The sequence below is a fragment of the Odocoileus virginianus genome, chromosome Y, assembly GCF_023699985.2.
Source record: "Odocoileus virginianus isolate 20LAN1187 ecotype Illinois chromosome Y, Ovbor_1.2, whole genome shotgun sequence".
Taxonomy (NCBI): Eukaryota; Metazoa; Chordata; class Mammalia; order Artiodactyla; family Cervidae; genus Odocoileus; species Odocoileus virginianus.
The window spans coordinates 347,805-367,565 of record NC_069709.1 but is presented as its reverse complement, the minus strand read 5'-3'; the positions used below and the strand labels follow the sequence as shown (position 1 = coordinate 367,565).

The window sequence follows — 19,761 nt, the reverse complement described above, 5'->3', positions numbered from 1 at the left end:
TCAGTTTGTCAAGTGATGAAAATATTATCAAAAACTAATATGAATCAAACATGCTTTGCTTGTTTCATATCCCACACTGCACTTTTATTTTATTTTCACCTGACTTTTAAATGAGTTACTGGTCAAAAGTAATCAACTTTATTATTTTTTCTTTTATATTAATGAACTAGAGTTAAATTGGTATTAATTTCTACATAGAGGAGCCATTATCAGAATAATTCTCACTTTAATTGTGATAATTATATTCAAGAGGCAGGGATAAGGCAATGAGCAAATAAACAGAAGTAATTAAAAGGACAAGGTAATGAGTACATGCATTCCAATATAGGAAAAATAAGGCAAATGTATACAATAAAGGAGTAGAAAATGTATACATCAAACAATGAAGACAGTTAAGCAGTCTCCTGTATCATATAGTCCAACAGCTAAGAAAATAATATATGGTAAAAAAAAAACTTAGAAAATTTTCATCACAAAAGGAATAAGAGCTACTACATAAAAGTTATACTCAAAATATATCTCTTAATACTGTGATCATACTTCATCTTAGTCAACAGAATCAATGCCCAGAAGAGATCACATAAAAAGGGTCATTTAAACTGCATTTTGTTTCATTTGTTCCTTTGGATTCAACCCCCAGTTTGCCTCCTGGAGATCTTTTAGAGTGGGTGATCACTTCTTTCTGAGAATCAAGAGCACTGCAGGGCTGTATTATAGGCGTTGCTAAATCTACATCTGATGTTTTTACAGAGAGCTGCTCTCTCAGGACTTGCACCTTTTCAGTGAGCTCATTTCTTTCCATCTGAAGAGCTCTGTACAGCTTCTCTAGCCGTTCCAACTTTATCTGAAATAGCTTGTACTTTTTATCACAGACAGTTTTCTGGGAAAGAAACAGAAAATTTATGAAACCTTTATATGAAACACAAATTAGGTTAGGTTACTGTGCACAAAACTAAGTAATCTGAATCAACCTGTAAACTAATTTTTATCATGTCCTAAATGTCACTACATAGCACTATTTATTTATTTATTTTTCCATTTATTTTTATTAGTTGGAGGCTAATTACTTTAAACTATTGTAGTGGTTTTTGTCATACGTTGACATGAATCAGCCATGGATAGCACTATGTTAAATAGTTATACTTATTCTCAAATATACTACGGAACAAAGCAAGACTTAGATACTTTACAGCTGTCTACAACACAAAGTTGAGTTAACCAGTTAAGGCAAAAGTTTAAACACCTCTGTAAGACAACCTAAATTACTGCAAGAAAGAGAATGTATAAATCAAAACTGCTGTAACTTACCAAACTTACACAAGTTTTAACCTGCCTCAATACTGAAATAAGTGAGCATTTGCTATTCAGTCATGTAAACCTCCTCACCTCTTCAGCCATTTCCAGAAGTATTTTATTATTATTTTCCCATTTGGTACGCCACATTATCACTTCTTTTTCGAGTTTTTTCATTTTCTTTGTCATCTGTGAACCAACACAATTGCAAATTTAAATTCTAAACTGCCAGATTCACTACAAAACCATTTTATAATGTTCTTCTCATCATGCAACAGGGTACTTCCATCAAGTAATTGATAACTATTTATATCTTGATAAAAGTCACTTGTCTCATGCACCTAACCTGGGCTGGTGATCTGTTTCACCCTAGATAATATACATGTTTCAATGCTGTTCTCTTGAAACATTCCACCCTCGCCTTCTCCCACAGAGTCCACAAGTCTGTTCTATACATCTGAGTCTCTTTTTCTGTTTTGCATATAGGGTTATCGTTACCATCTTTCTAAAGTCCATATATATATGTTAGTATACTGTAATGGTCTTTATCTTTCTGACTTACTTCGCTCTGTATAATGGGCTCCAGTTTGTACTGGGAAGACCCAGAGGGATCGGGTGGAGAGGGAGGTGGGAGGGGGGACTGGGATGGGGAATACATGTAAATCCATGGCTAATTCATTTCAATGTATGACAAAAACTACTGTAATGATGTAAAGTAATTAGCCTCCAACTAATAAAAATAAATGGAAAAAAAAAAAAAAGTCACTGCAATAGTTTGTCACCAGCAGAACTAACAGAAGCCCCTTTGGTGGAACAATAAGAAACAAAGTTGAGAGTTGCACATTACAGGAAAAAGAAATTTGATTTTCTCAGTTTCGGAGAAGCAGCAGAATATGGAATCTTTTGATACAACACTCTCAACTCTCTCAGTTAGGATTGGAATGCAACTCATTCCTGTTGGAGGCAGCAAGAGATTCTCTCAAAGTTGTACAGGACTCTTAGAAGAACAGAGATTCTTTTTGTTGTGGTTGAGCCACTAAGTCGTGTCTGACTCTTTGTGATTCCAATATTTAAATTATTGATTCCTTAGCTGGAATCTCCTCACAAACTCACAAGACTTTTAAATTTTTTTAAAGATACAATGTTTCAAAACAATACTACAAAATCTTAGTTTTCAGGAGTTCAGAATAAAATTTACATATGCTAGTCATTCACCTTTGTTTCTAATATTATTTTACTATATCAGCTCTGTTCTAGATAGAGATACTGAGTCTGGCATTGTTGAGGGAAACAAGGGGTAAGATAGAGCTAATGCCCTTTGTCAAGTCATTTTAATTATCCACAAAATGAGAGAAAGATTATGTACATGGTTTGAATGTTGACCTCTACAGCCATTAGCAGATGAGGAATGTGTTCCAGTCCAGAGGATTCTTGAGAAGTTAACAAAATTACAGTCTCCGTCTTAAAATTGTCCTTCATGATGAGCACACACATGCTGAAGTTCACATAACACTTACACTGTGTCCCTTGATTACAGTCTTAACTGAGAGGTGTGTCAGGCACAACCAATCTACCACTCATTTAATTCTCCATATTACTCAGATTAAAACCACCTCAAGGTGGTAAACATAAAACTTAACATGGCCAAGTACTGTATAATATACAGCAGTCAAAAATTTTTGTTTTTAAGAATAAAAGAATAAAAACACATAGAAAGGTTAAATAACTTTTCTATGGTCTACCATAAATGACATGAGTTACTGATACAAGCAATCTGATTAACAGGCACGTGCTCCAAACCACCATGCCTATAAGATTTAGTAATAATCTTAGTAATAATAATCTTTAGTAATAGTCATGACTAATATATATCAAAAGTTTACAAAATGTCATGCCCTACTATTACTTATTCTCTATTTAAAAAAAAAAATCTCAATTTTTTTTCCATTTATTTTTATTAGTTGGAGGCTAATTACTTTACATCATTACAGTAGTTTTTGTCATACATTGAAATGAATTAGCCATGGATTTACATGTATTCCTCATCCCAGTCCCCCCTCCCACCTCCTTCTCCACCCGATCCCTCTGTGGACTCTGGGAGAAGGCGAGGGTGGGATGTTTCAAGAGAACAGCATTGAAACATGTATATTATCTAGGGTGAAACAGATCACCAGCCCAGGTTGGGTGCATGAGACAAGTGCTTGGGCCTGGTGCACTGGGAAAAAAATCTCAATTTTAAGAGGAAGTGGAAGACAGCTTGCTGCAATGAATTTTATACAATGCATCTAACAGATACCAGTAATTTGAGAAAAAGGCAGATATCTTATACATTTTAAGACTAGTCTTTAGCCATATCTTCAATTAGAATGACCCAAAACTTCTCTACATGACATTTTAATTATTTTCTAAATTTTGCAGAGATGTCCTTCTATATTATACATATAGTGATAAAATTTAAAAGACTAACAGCACTCTAGGTATTAGCTAGATCCTCATAAATAATCTGTTGCAAACACAATATATTACTGCTTTCCTTGGCTTAGATTTTAGAAAATAAGTTACAAACATTTTGTGAAAGAATTGGGTGATCATCTGAAGCAACTCTTTTTTAAAAATCTAGTTTTAATAACAATTTGTCCTTAGGATAAAAATTTAATTTTCAGATTATCAAGATCAGTAGCAATTTGAGGTAATTTCTGAGCAAAATTTCTAAGTAAGTCAGCAAAGGAACTAAAAAGATAAAATTAAAATCATAACCAGACCAATGTAAACTGTGACCAAACAGTAATTGCTTAAAATCATCTCTTAAAAATTCAGTAGTGATATTCTACAGAAAATAGGTAAATACCTTTTCCATTTCTTGCCTGAAGGTTGTAAACAGCTCATTGCTTTTTGCCATTGTAGTCTGGAATTCTTCAAACTTATCCATATAAAGAGAAAGCTACAGAAAAAAGTATCAAATATTCTTAGTTTCAGATATGTGATATAAAATCCCAATGACTATCAAAAGAATATAATGTGGATGAATATTAGTTACTTAATATAAGCAATAAAATGTGAGGACAAATGCACAATAAATTTTTGGGCAGACACAAAAGGCTAAAATTCTTGCAACTTACTGAAATGCATTGAGATGAAATTTTGTTGATTTAATCTAACTGTACATATTTAAAATGTACAAACATGTGGTAGCTCCATTCCATCAGTTATAAAATAAACTACAATGTTATCTCTATATACTTCATGTGACCATAACACATCATGCATTAGCCTTCTACTTGTTTTTGAAAAACTGTCCTTGGAAAAAGATGACTCTTTTAGAGGGCAACCTGTATAATTATTAGCTTGCTATCAACCTATGTCTTTGCTTATATTATGCAAGAAAATAAAACAGAAGTCAACGAATAGTCTGGATGAAACAAAAAAAAAATTAACGTGAGTATGGCTGAGAAAAATATAATTCAGAGGAGGCAGAGACATCAATTTCAAAAATCACCCTCAGCTAATTAAATCTAGCTGAGAAAATAATGGCTAAAGCATGTGTTTAATTATTTTCTGTGAATGAAGAGAAAACACTTCAGAGACCATGTAAATATATGTGTATTATATTCAGGAAGAGCAAACAGAAGTCCAGAAAATTGAATGTTCTGCTAAAGGAAAGTAGAAAATAGTAATAGACTGAGCCTAAGGATAGCATTAGTGATGCTTTTCAAATATAACAGGAAGGAGTCATGCAATGACACTTGACAGAGATTAGAAGTTATAGCAGTCTTAGCCATGATCCATTCTTATCAAAAATGGAACATCCAAGTACTTTGTCCTACTTGAGTTCAATGCCGGCCAGTTGTAAGTAGCTAGCAACTGCTAATTATCACACAGTTGAAATTATGTGCCTTGATTACAAAACAGTAAGGACAATGAAATCATCAACAACGGCTAAAAACTGACATAGTAAGAGCACACAGTGAACCCAACATTTGGGAAACAAAGCCACACTTAGGAAGAAGGTGACAATAAACAAAACAAACTAATGATTAGCTAAGACTAGCCAAAGGATATAAGTCTCAGATAATAGAAACTGCACTGATAATATTATACAAGAACCAGAGATGCCCTGGGAGGTTGGTAAACAGTTCCTCTTGGTGATTTAACCTGCAGAAATTATCAATAACATCCACATTCAAGATCATGTATTATACAGAGCGAAGTAAGCCAGAAAGATAAAGACCATTACAGTATACTAACACATATATATGGACTTTAGAAAGATGGTAACGATAACCCTATATGCAAAACAGAAAAAGAGACTCAGATGTATAGAACAAACTTGTGGACTCTGGGAGAAGGCGAGGGTGGGATGTTTCAAGAGAACAGCATTGAAACATGTATATTATCTAGGGTGAAACAGATAACCAGCCCAGGTTGGGTACATGAGACAAGTGCTCAGGCCTGGTGCACTGGGAAGACCCAGAGGGATTGGGTGGAGAGGGAGGTGGGAGGGGGGACTGGGATGGGGAATACATGTAAATCCATGGCTAATTTATTTCAATGTATAACAAAAACTACTGTAATGATGTAAAGTAATTAGCCTCCAACTAATAAAAATAAATGGAAAAAATAAATAAAGATCATGTATTAAAGTAAATACAAACTCTCCATACATTCTTTACATCTACTCTCTTCTCCATTTATGTGAACCATTGAGTATATATGGCTAATAAATAAGGCACTTAAATCTGACAATGGGAAATTCAACAGACCTCTAACATTTGAATTCTCTTCAATTTTCACTTTTTCATAACACCATTATAAAAATTCCCAGAGACTGCCCATGAAAATGTATACTATTCTTAATATATTAGCATATTTTAAAAGAGAGTGCTTAAACAGTACATAATGAAGTCTTAACAGGTAATGCATTTTTTCAATAGAATGTAAACAGTTTAACTTAAAAGAAAGTAAGTCATGCATATATCAAATAAATACCTAACTGCACCTCTCTATCAAAACTAGATAGGCACTGCTAAAACTCTCAGGGATGGAAGGCACAATATTTCCTGTATCTTTCCTTTAGCAAGATGCAGCATCTGCTCTCTTTATTCCATGAAAAGCAACCACCTTAAAGACACTAGAGGACAATAAAAAATAAGGAGAATCCCAATTCTTTTTTAAAAAGAATAAATGCACAACATCACCTGGATGTGAAATTAACTCTACATATTAAAAAAAAAAAGAAAAAAAATGTACACTCTGCCTGTGTTGAGGCAAGCTAAAAAGATACTGGTGAAAAATCTAGATAATAGATGGGGGACAATGAAAACAGTCTGATCGGACATACCAATTTGCCTAACTACAGGACTTACAGAGAAAAATTCTATTCAAAACATGATACGTTAGACACCTTAAGTGAAGAGGAAAATTTCAAGAGGACAAAAGACGTTTCTCAGTTCAGTTCTAGCTCTGGCTCTGGCTGGGAACCAGGAGACTCAAAAATTTTGCTAACCTCTATTGTCATTACCTGTTGTTTTAATTGTACTTCTTGCTGATTCATTTCTTCGTATTTGTGCCTTGATTCTGTGGCTTCTTTTAACAACTAGAAAAAAGAAACATTCTAGCAAAATACTAATCCTAGAAACACTAATGCTAGAAACATTCTAGCAAAATAGTAATTATACATATGCCTAAAATGTCAGAACATCAATACTGTAGCTTTTCCTTTCATTATTCTACCAAGAATCGTAGGTCAATCAGTCAAACATCCTAATATATTAATTGTCAATTACCTCTATCCCAGATCTGTTAAACCCTTACAGAAATTATCTATAAACCTCTTAAGGACAAAAAGCACCTGAGAGGCACACAAAGGTTTATAAAACTCTGGGTTAAATTGTTCTATTATAGGTGAAAATAATGAGATATCTACACCTTGAAGTGGGAAACAGAGTGAGAAATCTTGATCTTATCAAGTTCAGAAAGCTCATCTACAGCTTGATAGGTAAGAAGAGGCAGGTAGACAGGGTATCAGTGAAGCAATGCAAACAGACTGGGTTTCTTATCATCTTTTTTAAAAAGTGGGACAGAGGAGGACATAGTTAGTGCACTATTGTTTTTAAGTAAATTTGCATATTGGGCAATGTGAAATTCAATCCTTGAATTTCTGAATTAATGTCACACAAAATGCAAATAAACCTTAATAGAGCCTTAAACCAACCAGAGACCCAATTCACATATGTACACATGTTGTTTATGTGTGTGCAGACTTCTAATTTATACTCCAAACTGGAAAGAGCAACTGTTTTTTCAGCTGTGTAATAGATATTGTCTATGGATTTTATGGAAGGTCCATGGTGTAAAAAATACATCTCTGTAAACCCTACTCCCACTAAACATGCACTGTTCACATAAGGAGGAACACACAGGAATGTTCATATACATATGTCACACCATGTTTACTTTTAGGGCTCAGCCTACTTGAACAAAGTGCTAGATGAAACAGTTCACATTATTATAATTATTTCTCACTTTATTAATTGAACTTAAACTACATAATTTATGTATGATAAATATTAGACCTTCACTATGTTCACAATTAATGACAAGCAAAATCCAAACAGATTCAGGGAATAGTAGGTTATGATTAGGAAATAGACAATTCTGTTAAATTTCATCAGAAAGTTATATCAGAGTAATTAAACAAATATTTACCTATTTAGAAAAAATGGAACAGAATGTAGGAGAACCATTTTTGGTAAGGTTGATGTGAAATTTAATTGCTCCTAGCTTTCAGGCCCAAATTTGCTGATAACTTGCACAAATCTTGAACCTGTTTATCACTACTTAAAAACTGATATAATATTCTAGACAGAAAAATCAAATATGTTCAGTTCAGTCTATTCCCTGAACTTGGAACAATGGTTCATTTTTTTAAATATGAAAATTTCATCAGAAATAAAAAACAAAAATGTGTTCTAACATGTCTCAATATAAGGTGTAAAAAAGACAAATTACTTTTTTAGTAATTATCCCAGCATCAATGTAAAATGCTGAATGAGTTTCAGAGTTTTAAATGGCTTTGTTAACAGTTTTGAAGAGACAATTGTTTTAAGAAGTACAACTTACAAACTCTCTTTCTCTCTGATGTTTTTCATCAGCTTTCTTTATAAGTTGTGTTGTTTGCTGAAGTTTGGCATCCACAAGGTGCTGCTGCAATTCTTTGTGTTTGAACACTTTACCAACATGCTACAGAAAAAACAGAATTTCTTCTATCACTTAAGGAAAGGGAAAAACTAGTGAGGATATGCTAACACAAGATATGGTAACCTAGCTCTCTGTTGCTTCTACCAACATTATGATACATAGTAACACTGGGTCTTTCTGTGTATGCTTGAAGAAACATCTATTTACATCTCCTTGCAAATCATCCTAAGCTTCTAGGAAAGATCCCCTGTGACTACTTCTGCATGCTTATGTCTTTATTCAAGGTGAACTATTCACTAAATAGTCTGTATTTCATATTTCTGCTCTATATTGAAACCTGGCTCAAACTATCAAGAAAAAGACTGAAAAACACACGATTCGTAAACATTTTTCTTATTAAATTTTCCCAAGTTTCACAGTGTAGGTATTAGTATGCAGTAGCTTATCATAGTGGTAGGAATTCAAATGCTCAGTGGAAGATCTTTGGCAAATTTTTTCCCATTGATTAATCAGTTTTCTTACGTAAAAAGGTAGGTAACCACATCTACCTTGCAGAATTGCTGTAAAAATCAATGTAATGATTAAAGTGAAGGACTTGGTAACAGGCACATGAGTGGACACTGGTAAAAGGTCATTATCATTTTCAACTTAAACTGTTTAGTGGTATTTATGTACACAATCAGAACACCCTTCTCAGATAGAGAAATAGTAACTATCTTCATTATAAGATCCCAAGAAAGAAGAAAGTCAGATTTATAAAAGATAATTTAAAAAAAACTTTTCTTAAAGTTAAAAAAATCTGAGGACTGTACAAAATCTGTCTTGAATTGTAAATAGCTTACTTATTAAAAATTAAATCCTTCTTTATGCAAAGGAAAAGGAAATTCAGTGATATCTCAAATAAGACTTACAAGTAATATGACTTGAACACATATTTTTCAAATGGCAAACCACTCCAGTATTTTTGCCTGGAAAATCCCATGGACAGAGGAGCCTGATAGGCTACAGTCCATGGAGTTGCAAAGAGCTGGACACGACTGAGCGACTTCATATTCGCTCATTATTAGGAATGAAATTTAGAAAGACTCCTGCTAAAAATCTGACTTGATAAAAATAAATATTAAAAATAAAAAATGTATTGCATACACTTAAAAACTGCATCTCCAATAAACAATGACAAGAGGGGAAAAAAGAGAAGAAAACCTATCAATTATAAAGGTGTGAGATATCACAATCAATGAAATGTACAAACCTTATCTGGATCTGACTCAAACAATCTTATATTATAGTGGGAGATGGGAAAATGTGAAGCTTAAAATTTGATTAAGTTGTTACAAAATTTTTAGGTATGAAATGGCACTGCCTTTTGCTTAAAAAAAAATCTTGCCATTTCAAAATGTGTTTTTAAATAGTGGAGTAGAATAATATGACATCTTGGATTTGCTTCAAAGTAGATCTTAAAAGTTATTACATGCAATGTGAATAACTTGGTGAAGTTAACTGATCTATTCCACTTTTAATTTTCAAATTATGGACGTAAGAAAACTATTAAAAGAAAAAATGGTTGAAAGATATAAAAATCTTAAAAATGTTTCCAAGTTTTATACATAAAACTATAAACTGAGACAATCTGAAATTTGATTGAAAACCAGACAAATCTCTTTTTGGTAGTAAAATAAAATTACCATTTTAACTGGACATATTTGTTTTTAGTTATCAGTTTTAAGATGAAGCTTTTATAAGGTTCATAACACATAAAGAAGCAGGATTTTACTAGCTTAAAGCTCATTAAAGTCAGGGCATGCAGCCTTTGGAAAACTCAAAGCCTCTCATGATGCACATCTAACCTGTGAAAGTAACATAAGCAGGTTATCAGCAATTTGCTCTTTAATCTAGATAACACCCCACTTCCAGATTAGTTTGTAAAGTAATTAGAATGACCAGGTTCTACACATCATTTCTATGATTCCAAAGATCATTCCTATGAAGTTTATATTTCATTAGATGTGCCAACAACACTGGGTGATAGTTCTATTTTCTTCTCCTAAGTACAACATAGAAAGGGGAAAGTAATGGTATTGCACATGGTACAGATGACCACAGAAGTCTGAGCTATTAGGCATTTGGCTGACAAATGTTTGTGTGTGTGTGTGTGTGTGTGTGTGTGTGTGTGTGTGTGTGTACACACAAATGTTTATTTGTATATTTTGTATATACAAGTAAATATAACCTATATCATTAGGTTAGATATAGGAAAAACAACCTCTAATCACATTCTTCCAGTATCACATGAGAACAATTACTACTTAATATTGTCTCCTAGCAATTACCTCACATATCCAATCCATTACTTCTAGGATATCAGGGGATGATAATTCAGTTCACATGGTGCATTTTCCTAAGATATAACCCTGCCTTCCACTACACATGTGAAGAAGTTCTAAAATTGTCCTGTGACAGTTTTAGACTTGTATGAAGGGGGCAAAAACCTTTTGGTACTAACAAGGTATCTAAATACGAGAAACACCTTTACCTCTTCCCTCAGTGCATACTGTTCAATAAGCTTCTTAAGTTTCTCTCCCAGTTCAGTGTTTTCCTGGCGGAGTTTTACACTGTGTATGTCATGTTGTTTTAGTTGTGTCTGGATTTCATTCAAAGTAAACTCGAAATGTGCAGTTGCTTCTTTACGTCTTTCTTCGTCTTCTCTTGCATGCTGCATATTTTCTTCCTTATTGTCCAAAATAATTTTTGTTAATAGTGTAAAACTATACCTAAATTGCTAAAAATAAACAAATAAACAAAAAGAAGCTGCTGCTATGGACCTTCATATTATGCTGCCCCAAGTGATGCTTATGAACTAAAATTTCTTCTCCCTTTTGGTCTATAAGGACAAAGCTCTCGCTGGAAATCAAGCAAATTTCCCAAAGTAGAGAGAGTAATCAGAGAGATAGTTTTCAAACCAGACAGAGTAATCAGAGACACACAAACTGCCCTGTGATGAAAAGTGCCATCTGACCATCTAGATATTTATTAAACTATAAAAGTACAAGGAAAGTACAAGGACTCCCCTCATAGCTTAGTTGGTAAAGGATCTGCCTGCAATGCAGGACACCCAGGTTCAACTCCTGGGTCGGGAAGATCCCCTGGTGGAGGAAATGGCAATACATTCCAATATTCTTGCCTGGAAAATCCCACAGAGAAGCCTGGCGGGCTACAGTCCATGGGGTGGCAAGAGTCGGAAACAACTTAGCAACTAAACCACCACCAGCGTACAAGTAAGGAGCCTGTCCACACAGTCTACCTCTGTTTCATCAACTATGCTAAAGCCTCTGACTGTGTGAATCATAACAAACTGTGGAAATCTCTTAAAGAGACGGGAATACCAGGCCATCTAACCTGACTTCTGAGAAACCTGGTTGTGGGCCAAGAAGTAAACATTAGAACCCTGTATGGAACAACTGACTGCCTCAACACTGACACAAGAATGATAGGGCTGTCTACTATAACCCTATTTAATCTATACACTGAGCAAAACCTGAGAAACACTGAGCTGGATGAATTACCAGTTGGAATCAAGATAAGTGGGAAAAAATCAAGAACCTCAGGTATGCCAATGATATCACTGTAATGGCTGACAGGGAAGAGGAACTAGTCTCTTGACAAAAGCGAAGAGAAGAATGAAAGTGTCAGCTTAAAATTAAATACTAAAACAAACAAACAAACAAAAAAAAAAAAACCCTAAGATCATAGCATCCAGCACCATTACTTCATGCAAAAAGAAGGTGTAAAGGTGGAAGTAGTGACAGATTTCCTCTTCTTTGGCTCTAAAATCACTGTGGATGGTGACTGCAGCCATGAAATCAGAAGATGATTGCTTCTTGGAACATAAGCTATGACAAGCCTAGACATGTGATGAAAAGTATCAGACATTACTCTGCCAACAAAGGTCCCTACAGTGAAGGATATGGTCGCCCCAGAAGTCACGTTTGGTTGTGAAAGCCATGTGGACTGTGAAGAAGGCAGAAAGCCAAAGAATTGATGCTGTTGAACTGTAGTGCTGGAGAAGACTCCTGAGAGTCCTTTGGACGGCTAGGAGATGACATCAGTCAATCTTAAGTGAAGTCAACACTGCTATTTGTTGGAAGAACTGACAATTAAGCTGAAGCTCCAGTATTCTGGTCATCTGATGCAAATAGCTGACTAACTGGAAAAGTCCCTAATGCTGGGAAAGATTGAGGACAGAAGAAGAGGGAGTCAGAAGATGAGATGGCTGATAGCGTCACCAATGCAATGCATGTGAACATGGGCAAACTTCAGGAGATGGTGAGGGACAGGGAAGCCCAGTGTGCTGCAGTCCATAGGGTCATAGAATCGGACACGACTGGGCAACTAAAGAAGAAAACAAAAATTTTCATTTTATATTAAAAAAAAAAAGCAAAGCGGATTAAAAACACAGACACCACCACTTGATGATGATCACTTTAAAAGTTGTCCTATATTCTTCAGTTCAGTTCAGTTGCTCAGCCATGTCAAATTCTTTGCAAACCCATGGACTGCAGCATGCCAGGCCTCCCTGTCCATCACCAACTCCCATAGTTTACTCTAACTCATGTCCATTGAGTCAGTGATGCCATCCAAACATCTCTTCCTCTGTCGTCTCTTTTCCTCCCACCTTTAATCTCTCCTAACAATAGAGTCTTTTCAAATGAGTCAGTTCTTTGCATGAGGTGGCCAAAGTATTGGAGTTTCACCTTCAGCAAGTCTGTCCAGTGAATATTAAGGATATTCCAAATTTTTTCAGGATATCCCAATGAATATTCAATGATATTCAGAATATCTATATTCTAGATACTTGGAATTTTCAGAAACAGCAGTAATCATATGTCAATCATGCTTGATCAAAATAATACTCCAATTCTTTAATGACTGCTAAAGACAGACATGTTCCCATTATAGAGATAGATTCTTTCTAGAGCCTCTCTACTCTTTTTCCTTCCCCTGCTGACAAAAGTTTCGATACCTGGTTCCTCTTCCTTTACTACTTTCCTTAAATCAGCTAAGAGATAAGTACTGTTCTAAAGTATCTGGCAACTAAATAGTTGAAGATGTGGAGAGAATAGTAAAGGGGACTACCCAATTAACATCCACAGAAGATCTCTGCAACTGCTTTCCCTTTAAGCTCATTTTGACTGAAGTTTATAATTTACTTCATCCAAAATTTCACTCGTTATCCAAGGAGGATAATGATTAAAAGAATATATGGCAAACTTAAGCTTTCTAAACAGGGAAATTATTGACATAAGTATCAATACAGTCTAATTTCCCTATGATCAATTATGAATTATTATTAAGGAGCTCTTCTTTACATCTGAAAACAATGCTGGCTAGAAAGAATGAATCTTTGATATACAATGACAACACACAAAGCACTACCCTGAAGCAAAGTAAAAGGCAAGGCTAACTTGTCATTTAGAACTGGACATGGAAAAATGGACTAGTTCAAAACTGGGAAAGTACATTAAGGCTGTATATTGTCACCCTGCTTATTAAACTTATATTCAGAGTACATCATGTAAAATGCTAGACTACATGACTCACAGCTGGAATCAAGATCACCAGGAGAAATATCAACAGCTTCAGATATGCAGATGACACCACCTTTATGGCATAAAGCAAAGAGGAACTAAAGAGCTTCTTAATGTAGGTGTAAGAGGAGAATGGAAAAACTGGCTTCAAACTCAGCATTCAAAAAACTAAGATCATGGCATCCCATCCCATCACTTTGCAGCAAACAGACTGGGAAAAAATGGACACAGTGGCAGACTATTTTCTTGGGCTCCAAAGTCATTGCTGATGATGACTGCAGCCATGAAATTAAGATGCTCGTTCCTTGAAAGAAAAACTGATACACCTATATAGTGTATTAAAAAGCAAAGACATTACTTTACCATCAGAGGTCCATTTAGTCAAAGCTAAGGTTTTTCCAGTAGTCACATACAGATGTAAGAGTTGGACTACAAAGAAGGCTGAGTGCCAAAGAATTCATGCTTTCAAACCATGGTGTTGGAGAAGACTCTTGAGAGTCCCTTGGACTGTAAGGAGATCAAACCAGTCAATCCTAAAGACCAACCCTGAATATTCATTGCAAAGACTGATGCTGAAACTGAAACTCCAATTCTTTGGCTACCTGATATGAAGAGTCGAACCATAAGAAAAGACATTCATGCTGGGAACAACTGAGGCAGAAGGAGCTTTCTGCCACAGTTTTCTGCAACAGAGGATAAGATGGTTGGATGGCATCACCGACTCAATGGACATGAATTTGGGCAAACTACAGGAGACAGTGAAGGACAGGGAAGCCTGACATGCTGTAGTCTATGGTGTTTCAGAGTCAGACACAAGTGAGCAACTGAACAACTTGTCTTTGAGAACTGCCCAGACTACTCTGCTCAGGAACCTAATGTACCAGAGCAACTGAACCCAGAAGTTATCAACCAGCAGCCATTATTATAACTAACTCCCACTAAAGCAAATGATGCAAGGATTTACCTCAGATAGATTATAAAATCAATATAAGTATCTCCAAAAAAAAAAAAAAAACCAGTAAAAGGAACCAACTCACCTTTAATGTCTTACTGTGACGCTGGAGTTCCCTGCAAAGAGATTCAAGTTTGCTTCTTGCCAAGATAGCTTTGCTGTGCTCACGCTGCAAATGGACTTTCTCTTTCACAATCTGGGCTTGCTTCTTCTGCAAAATCTTCATTTGCTTCTGAACATTCCTGCTTTCTTCCAGCTAAAATTAATAAGCACTTTGGGTTTATAAAGCAGTAAGAATTTTTAAAACTGGAAAAGTACCAATTACAATCGTGGAACTTTCTCTACTTCTTTTAATTAGCAGTCATAAGAAAGTACACAAGTTACTTAATACTAGAAGAAACCCAATTTCATTGTTTAATATTTTATTAAAAAGAAAAGTAAATCTCTCAGGTAAACTTGTTACAAATCAACACCTGCCAGTTTTACTTTTCTATAAGAACATGGGAAGGATATTTTGTTGAAAAAAATAAGCAGCACTCAGAGGAGGCTTTTGTGAGTAAAGAAGGCAATTTTAGAGTAAGAGCAATTTCTTTTATTTACTATTAACAGATAAAAAGGTAGCCATGCTGACATTTGTTCAACCATCAAGTATTCCAAGTGCAAAAATGATATATACAGGAAAACTATGAAGTGTCCTTACAAGCAAAATATTTACAGCTATTACAAAGAGCTTCATTAAAATTCCAGAGGGGGGAGGAAAAAAAGCTTTTACTTTTATATCTTACTTTCTTTTATAACTTAAGCAAGAGAGTTCCACAAAAACATCTATCTCTGCTTTACTGACTATGCCAAACCCTTTGACTGGATCACAACAAACTGGAAAATTCTGAAAGAGATGGGAATACCATATCACCTGACCTGCCTTTTGAGAAACCTGTGTGCAGGTCAGGAAGCAACAGTTAGAACTGGACATGGAACAACAGACTGGTTCCAAATAGGAAAAGGAGTGCATCAAGGGTGTATATTGTCACCCTGCTTAACTTAAATGTAGAGTGCATCATGAGAAACACTGGGCTGGAGGAAGCACAAGCTGGAATCAAGACTGCTGGGAGAAATAACAATAACCTCAGATATGTAGATGACACACCACCCTTATGGCAAAAAAGTGAAGAAGACCTAAAGAGCCTCTTCATGAAAGTGAAAGAGGAGTGAAAAAGTTGGCTTAAAGCTCAACATTCAGAAAACTAAGATCATGGCATCCAGTCCCATCACTTCATGGCAAATAGACAGGGAAACAGTGGAAACAGTGGCTGACTTTATTTTTCTGGGCTCCAAAATCACTGCAGATGGTGATTGCAGCCATGAAATTAAAAGACACTTACACGTTGAAAGGAAAATTATGAACAACCTAGACAGCATATTAAAAAGCAAAGACATTACTTGGTCAATAAAGGTCCGTCTAGTCAAGGCTACGGTTTTTCCAGTGGTCATGTATGGATGTGAGAGTTGGACTATAAAGAAATCTGAGCACTGAAGAATTGAACTGTGGTGTTGGAGAAGACTCTTGAGAGTCCGTTGGACTGCAAGGAGATCCAACTAGTCCATCCTAAAGGAGATCTGTCCTGAATGTTCATTGGAAAGACTGATGTTGAAGCTGAAACTCTAATACTGTAGCCACCTGATGCGACGAGCTAACTCATTGGAAAAGACCCTGATGCTGGGAAAGATTGAGAGCAGGAGGAGAAGGGGACGGCAGAGGATGAGATGGCTGGATGGCATCACTCACTCAATGGACATGGGTTTGGGTGGACTTCAGGAGTTGGTGATAGACGAGGAGGCCTGGCGTGCTGTGGTTCATGGGGTCGCAAAGAATCGGACATGACTCAGCAACTGAACTGAACTGACAGACTATGAGAAGAGCTTTCTCAATTACGTCCAACTCTCTGTGACCCCATGGACTGTAGTCGTCCAGGTTCCTCTGTCCATGGAACTATCCAGGCAAGAATACTGGAATGGTTTGCCATTCCCTTCTCCAGGGGATCTTCTGATCTCCTGGGCCTTCTGCATTGCAGGAAGATTCTTTACTGCTGAAAAACCAGAGAAGCCCAATGAGAAGAGCACACAAATTAGTATAGACTATGCCCAAATTATCTGTAACTAAAACTCTTTCTCCGGTACTCCAGAGTGCTCATACACCACCAGATGATTAATAAATCATGCAGATTTTAATTTAATTTTCAATGGTAACAGTAATAGCAAAAATAATGGTATAGCAGATCAGAAGACTGACATTCCACTAATGGAGATATATACCACTGAAGAGACATTGAAACAAACATTAATGGTTAAAAAAACTAAATGACAGACTCTAGAAAAGAGATGTAAATGCAGTTAATCTGACATATCTGACATGGAGAGACTGACAAACTGACGGTTTCTGTGTGCTCTAAGGAATAAAAGGCACAGTCATATGCTGCAGAGGTAGAGAACAGTTGAGGGTTAATATTTAACAAAAATTGGTATCTCACTGTGGTATTTTTATAACTGGATAGTGACTTTTGAGAAAGAAGTATTAAAAAGACCACAGGATAATGAAGACTCAATTACATTATCATCTGCCTAGTTATATTTTTAGATACACAGGCAGAATGAATAAACAGGATATTTCCAAAGACAGTGATTTTTATAATGTATGAAACTTATGGGCAAAAACAAAGACAGTGATATTGGCAAAGAGAAAGTAGAGAGTGAATGTAGAAGTGGCTGCAGCAGTCACAGAAAACAAAGGCAGTGAGAATCCTTCGAAAAGCATGCTGAATCAATGGTGACAGTCTGAAGAGAGTATCTGTACTTGCCTTACAGTCCCTATGATACATGAGGTGACCAGAGCAAAGGATGGCCAGAAGGGCACAGTCAAGGATCAAGAAGCTGAAATGTCATCATGGAAGATAGCACAGTAAATAGGTCTATCTCCATACCCAGATAATTGCACTGACACAAACTGATATAATTATTTTCGACCTGTGAAGCCTAGACAAAGGCCTACAATTTCCAGAGAAATAAATGGTCAGTAAACTGTGATTAATTTTGGTTCATTTAACCAGTAGCTGTGTAGCAGCTTCTTATTTTTCCATTCCACAGCTCCACTGCAGGTGGTCATGTTAAGATCCCTGGAGTGGCTTACATAAGCCAAGATAAGCTGTAAAGACTCAGGCCTCCAAAATGTAAGAGAACTGTGTTCTGATTGTGGATTTATAACATTTGATCATAACAAGTCAGACGCAGACAAGGGTCACCACTACTGCAAACACCTCCATGTGAAGAGGCATGTGGGGGACTGAAGGAAATAGGATCCATTGTATCATTTTCCCCTTCATTTAACCTTTTTATTCCCTCTGAAGAGCCAGATATTTAAGCACTAAAACATTCAAAACCAATCCCACTTGGGAAATTTAGAAACTTACCAAACAAGCTCAGGATCAAAGATGATCTAAGACACCTTAGATTAGATTTTCATCTCAGACTGACTTCTAGCAAAGAGACATTTTAAAACAAACAAAACAACAAACATAACAAACCTTGGTAAAGGCAATCTCATATCTAGAAATACCACCCTGTAAGATTCAAATGTACAGTTAATAACAAAAATCATAAGGCATACAAAGAAATAAAGTATGGACCATTCAAAGACACAAGACCAATCAACCAAACTGTCCAAGAGGAAGACTAGATAGTAGACTCACAAAAGACTTTGAAATAACTGTAGCTAAAATGCATTAGAGGTTAAGGAATCAGATAAAGTCAAGAAACAATGCATGAGTAAAACAGAAAAACTCAACAACAGAAACCACAGAAAGGAAACAAAAGGAAAAAAAAAAAATCTAGAGCAGAAGAGTATAATAATTAAAACAAGAAATTCACTAGAGGGATTAAAAATCTGATTTGATCAAAGATAACAAAGAATCACTGTACTTGCAGAACAACAGAAATTATCAACTCCAGGGAAATGGAATTACTATAGACTGAGGAGCAAACTAAGAGCCAAGGAATCTGTGGGATACCATCAAATGGACCAATACATGCAGTGTGGACCAATACACAGAGAAAACAGACAGAAGTGGGCAGAAAGGTTATTTGAAGAAATAATGGTGAAAAATTTCTCAAATATCATTCCAAGATACAAACGTGCAAGCCTAACAAACTCCAAGGATGATGAATTCCTAGAGTCACACTGAAACAGTTGTAAAACTGTCCAATAACAAATCTACCAAATATAAAAGATCCTCATTAACATAATCAGAAAAGTCCTCAGCATGAATCTTAGGAGGCCAGAAGTCAGCAGCTTTTAAAAATGCTGGAAGGGGGAGATCCTCAACTGAGAACTCTACATCTAGCCAAAGTGTCCTTCAAAAATGAAATATTAATACACTCCATAGGGCTCCCATGGTGGCTCAGTGGTAAATAATCTGCCTGCTGATGCTGAAGATATGGCTTCAATCTCTGATCTGGGAAGATCCAACATACCATGAAACAACTAAGACAGAGCATCACAATTAAGCCTGTGCTCTACAGCCCAAGAGTTGCAATCACCGAATCCACACTGAAGTCTGAGTGCACTAGAGATGGTATTCCACAAGAAAAGCCACTGCAATAAGAACTCCACACACAACTCCACCGAACTTGCTACAACCAGAGAAAAGCTCACAGAGCAACAAAGATCCAGCAAACCAAAAG

The 19,761-nt window shown here is 35.8% G+C and overlaps 1 protein-coding gene across 4 annotated transcripts in view; it reads right to left on the bottom strand.

Annotated features, from left to right (window-relative positions):
• Window positions 1-206: 206 nt before the first annotated feature.
• The window catches only part of TXLNG (taxilin gamma), a 108,819-nt gene continuing 89,264 nt past the window's right edge, over window positions 207-19,761 (bottom strand). For 2 of the 4 annotated variants that reach the window (XM_070462128.1, XM_070462131.1), the window contains 7 exons: window positions 15,113-15,283; window positions 11,024-11,218; window positions 8,413-8,532; window positions 6,812-6,886; window positions 4,142-4,234; window positions 1,387-1,482; window positions 207-880 (listed from right to left, as the gene is read on the bottom strand). In XM_070462128.1, coding sequence (XP_070318229.1) covers window positions 560-880; window positions 1,387-1,482; window positions 4,142-4,234; window positions 6,812-6,886; window positions 8,413-8,532; window positions 11,024-11,218; window positions 15,113-15,283 — 1,071 coding nt within the window. In that variant the 3' untranslated portion in view covers window positions 207-559. The remainder of the gene's footprint in view (window positions 881-1,386; window positions 1,483-4,141; window positions 4,235-6,811; window positions 6,887-8,412; window positions 8,533-11,023; window positions 11,219-15,112; window positions 15,284-19,761) is intronic. The other 2 variants (XM_070462129.1, XM_070462130.1) reach the window with 2 other exon arrangements.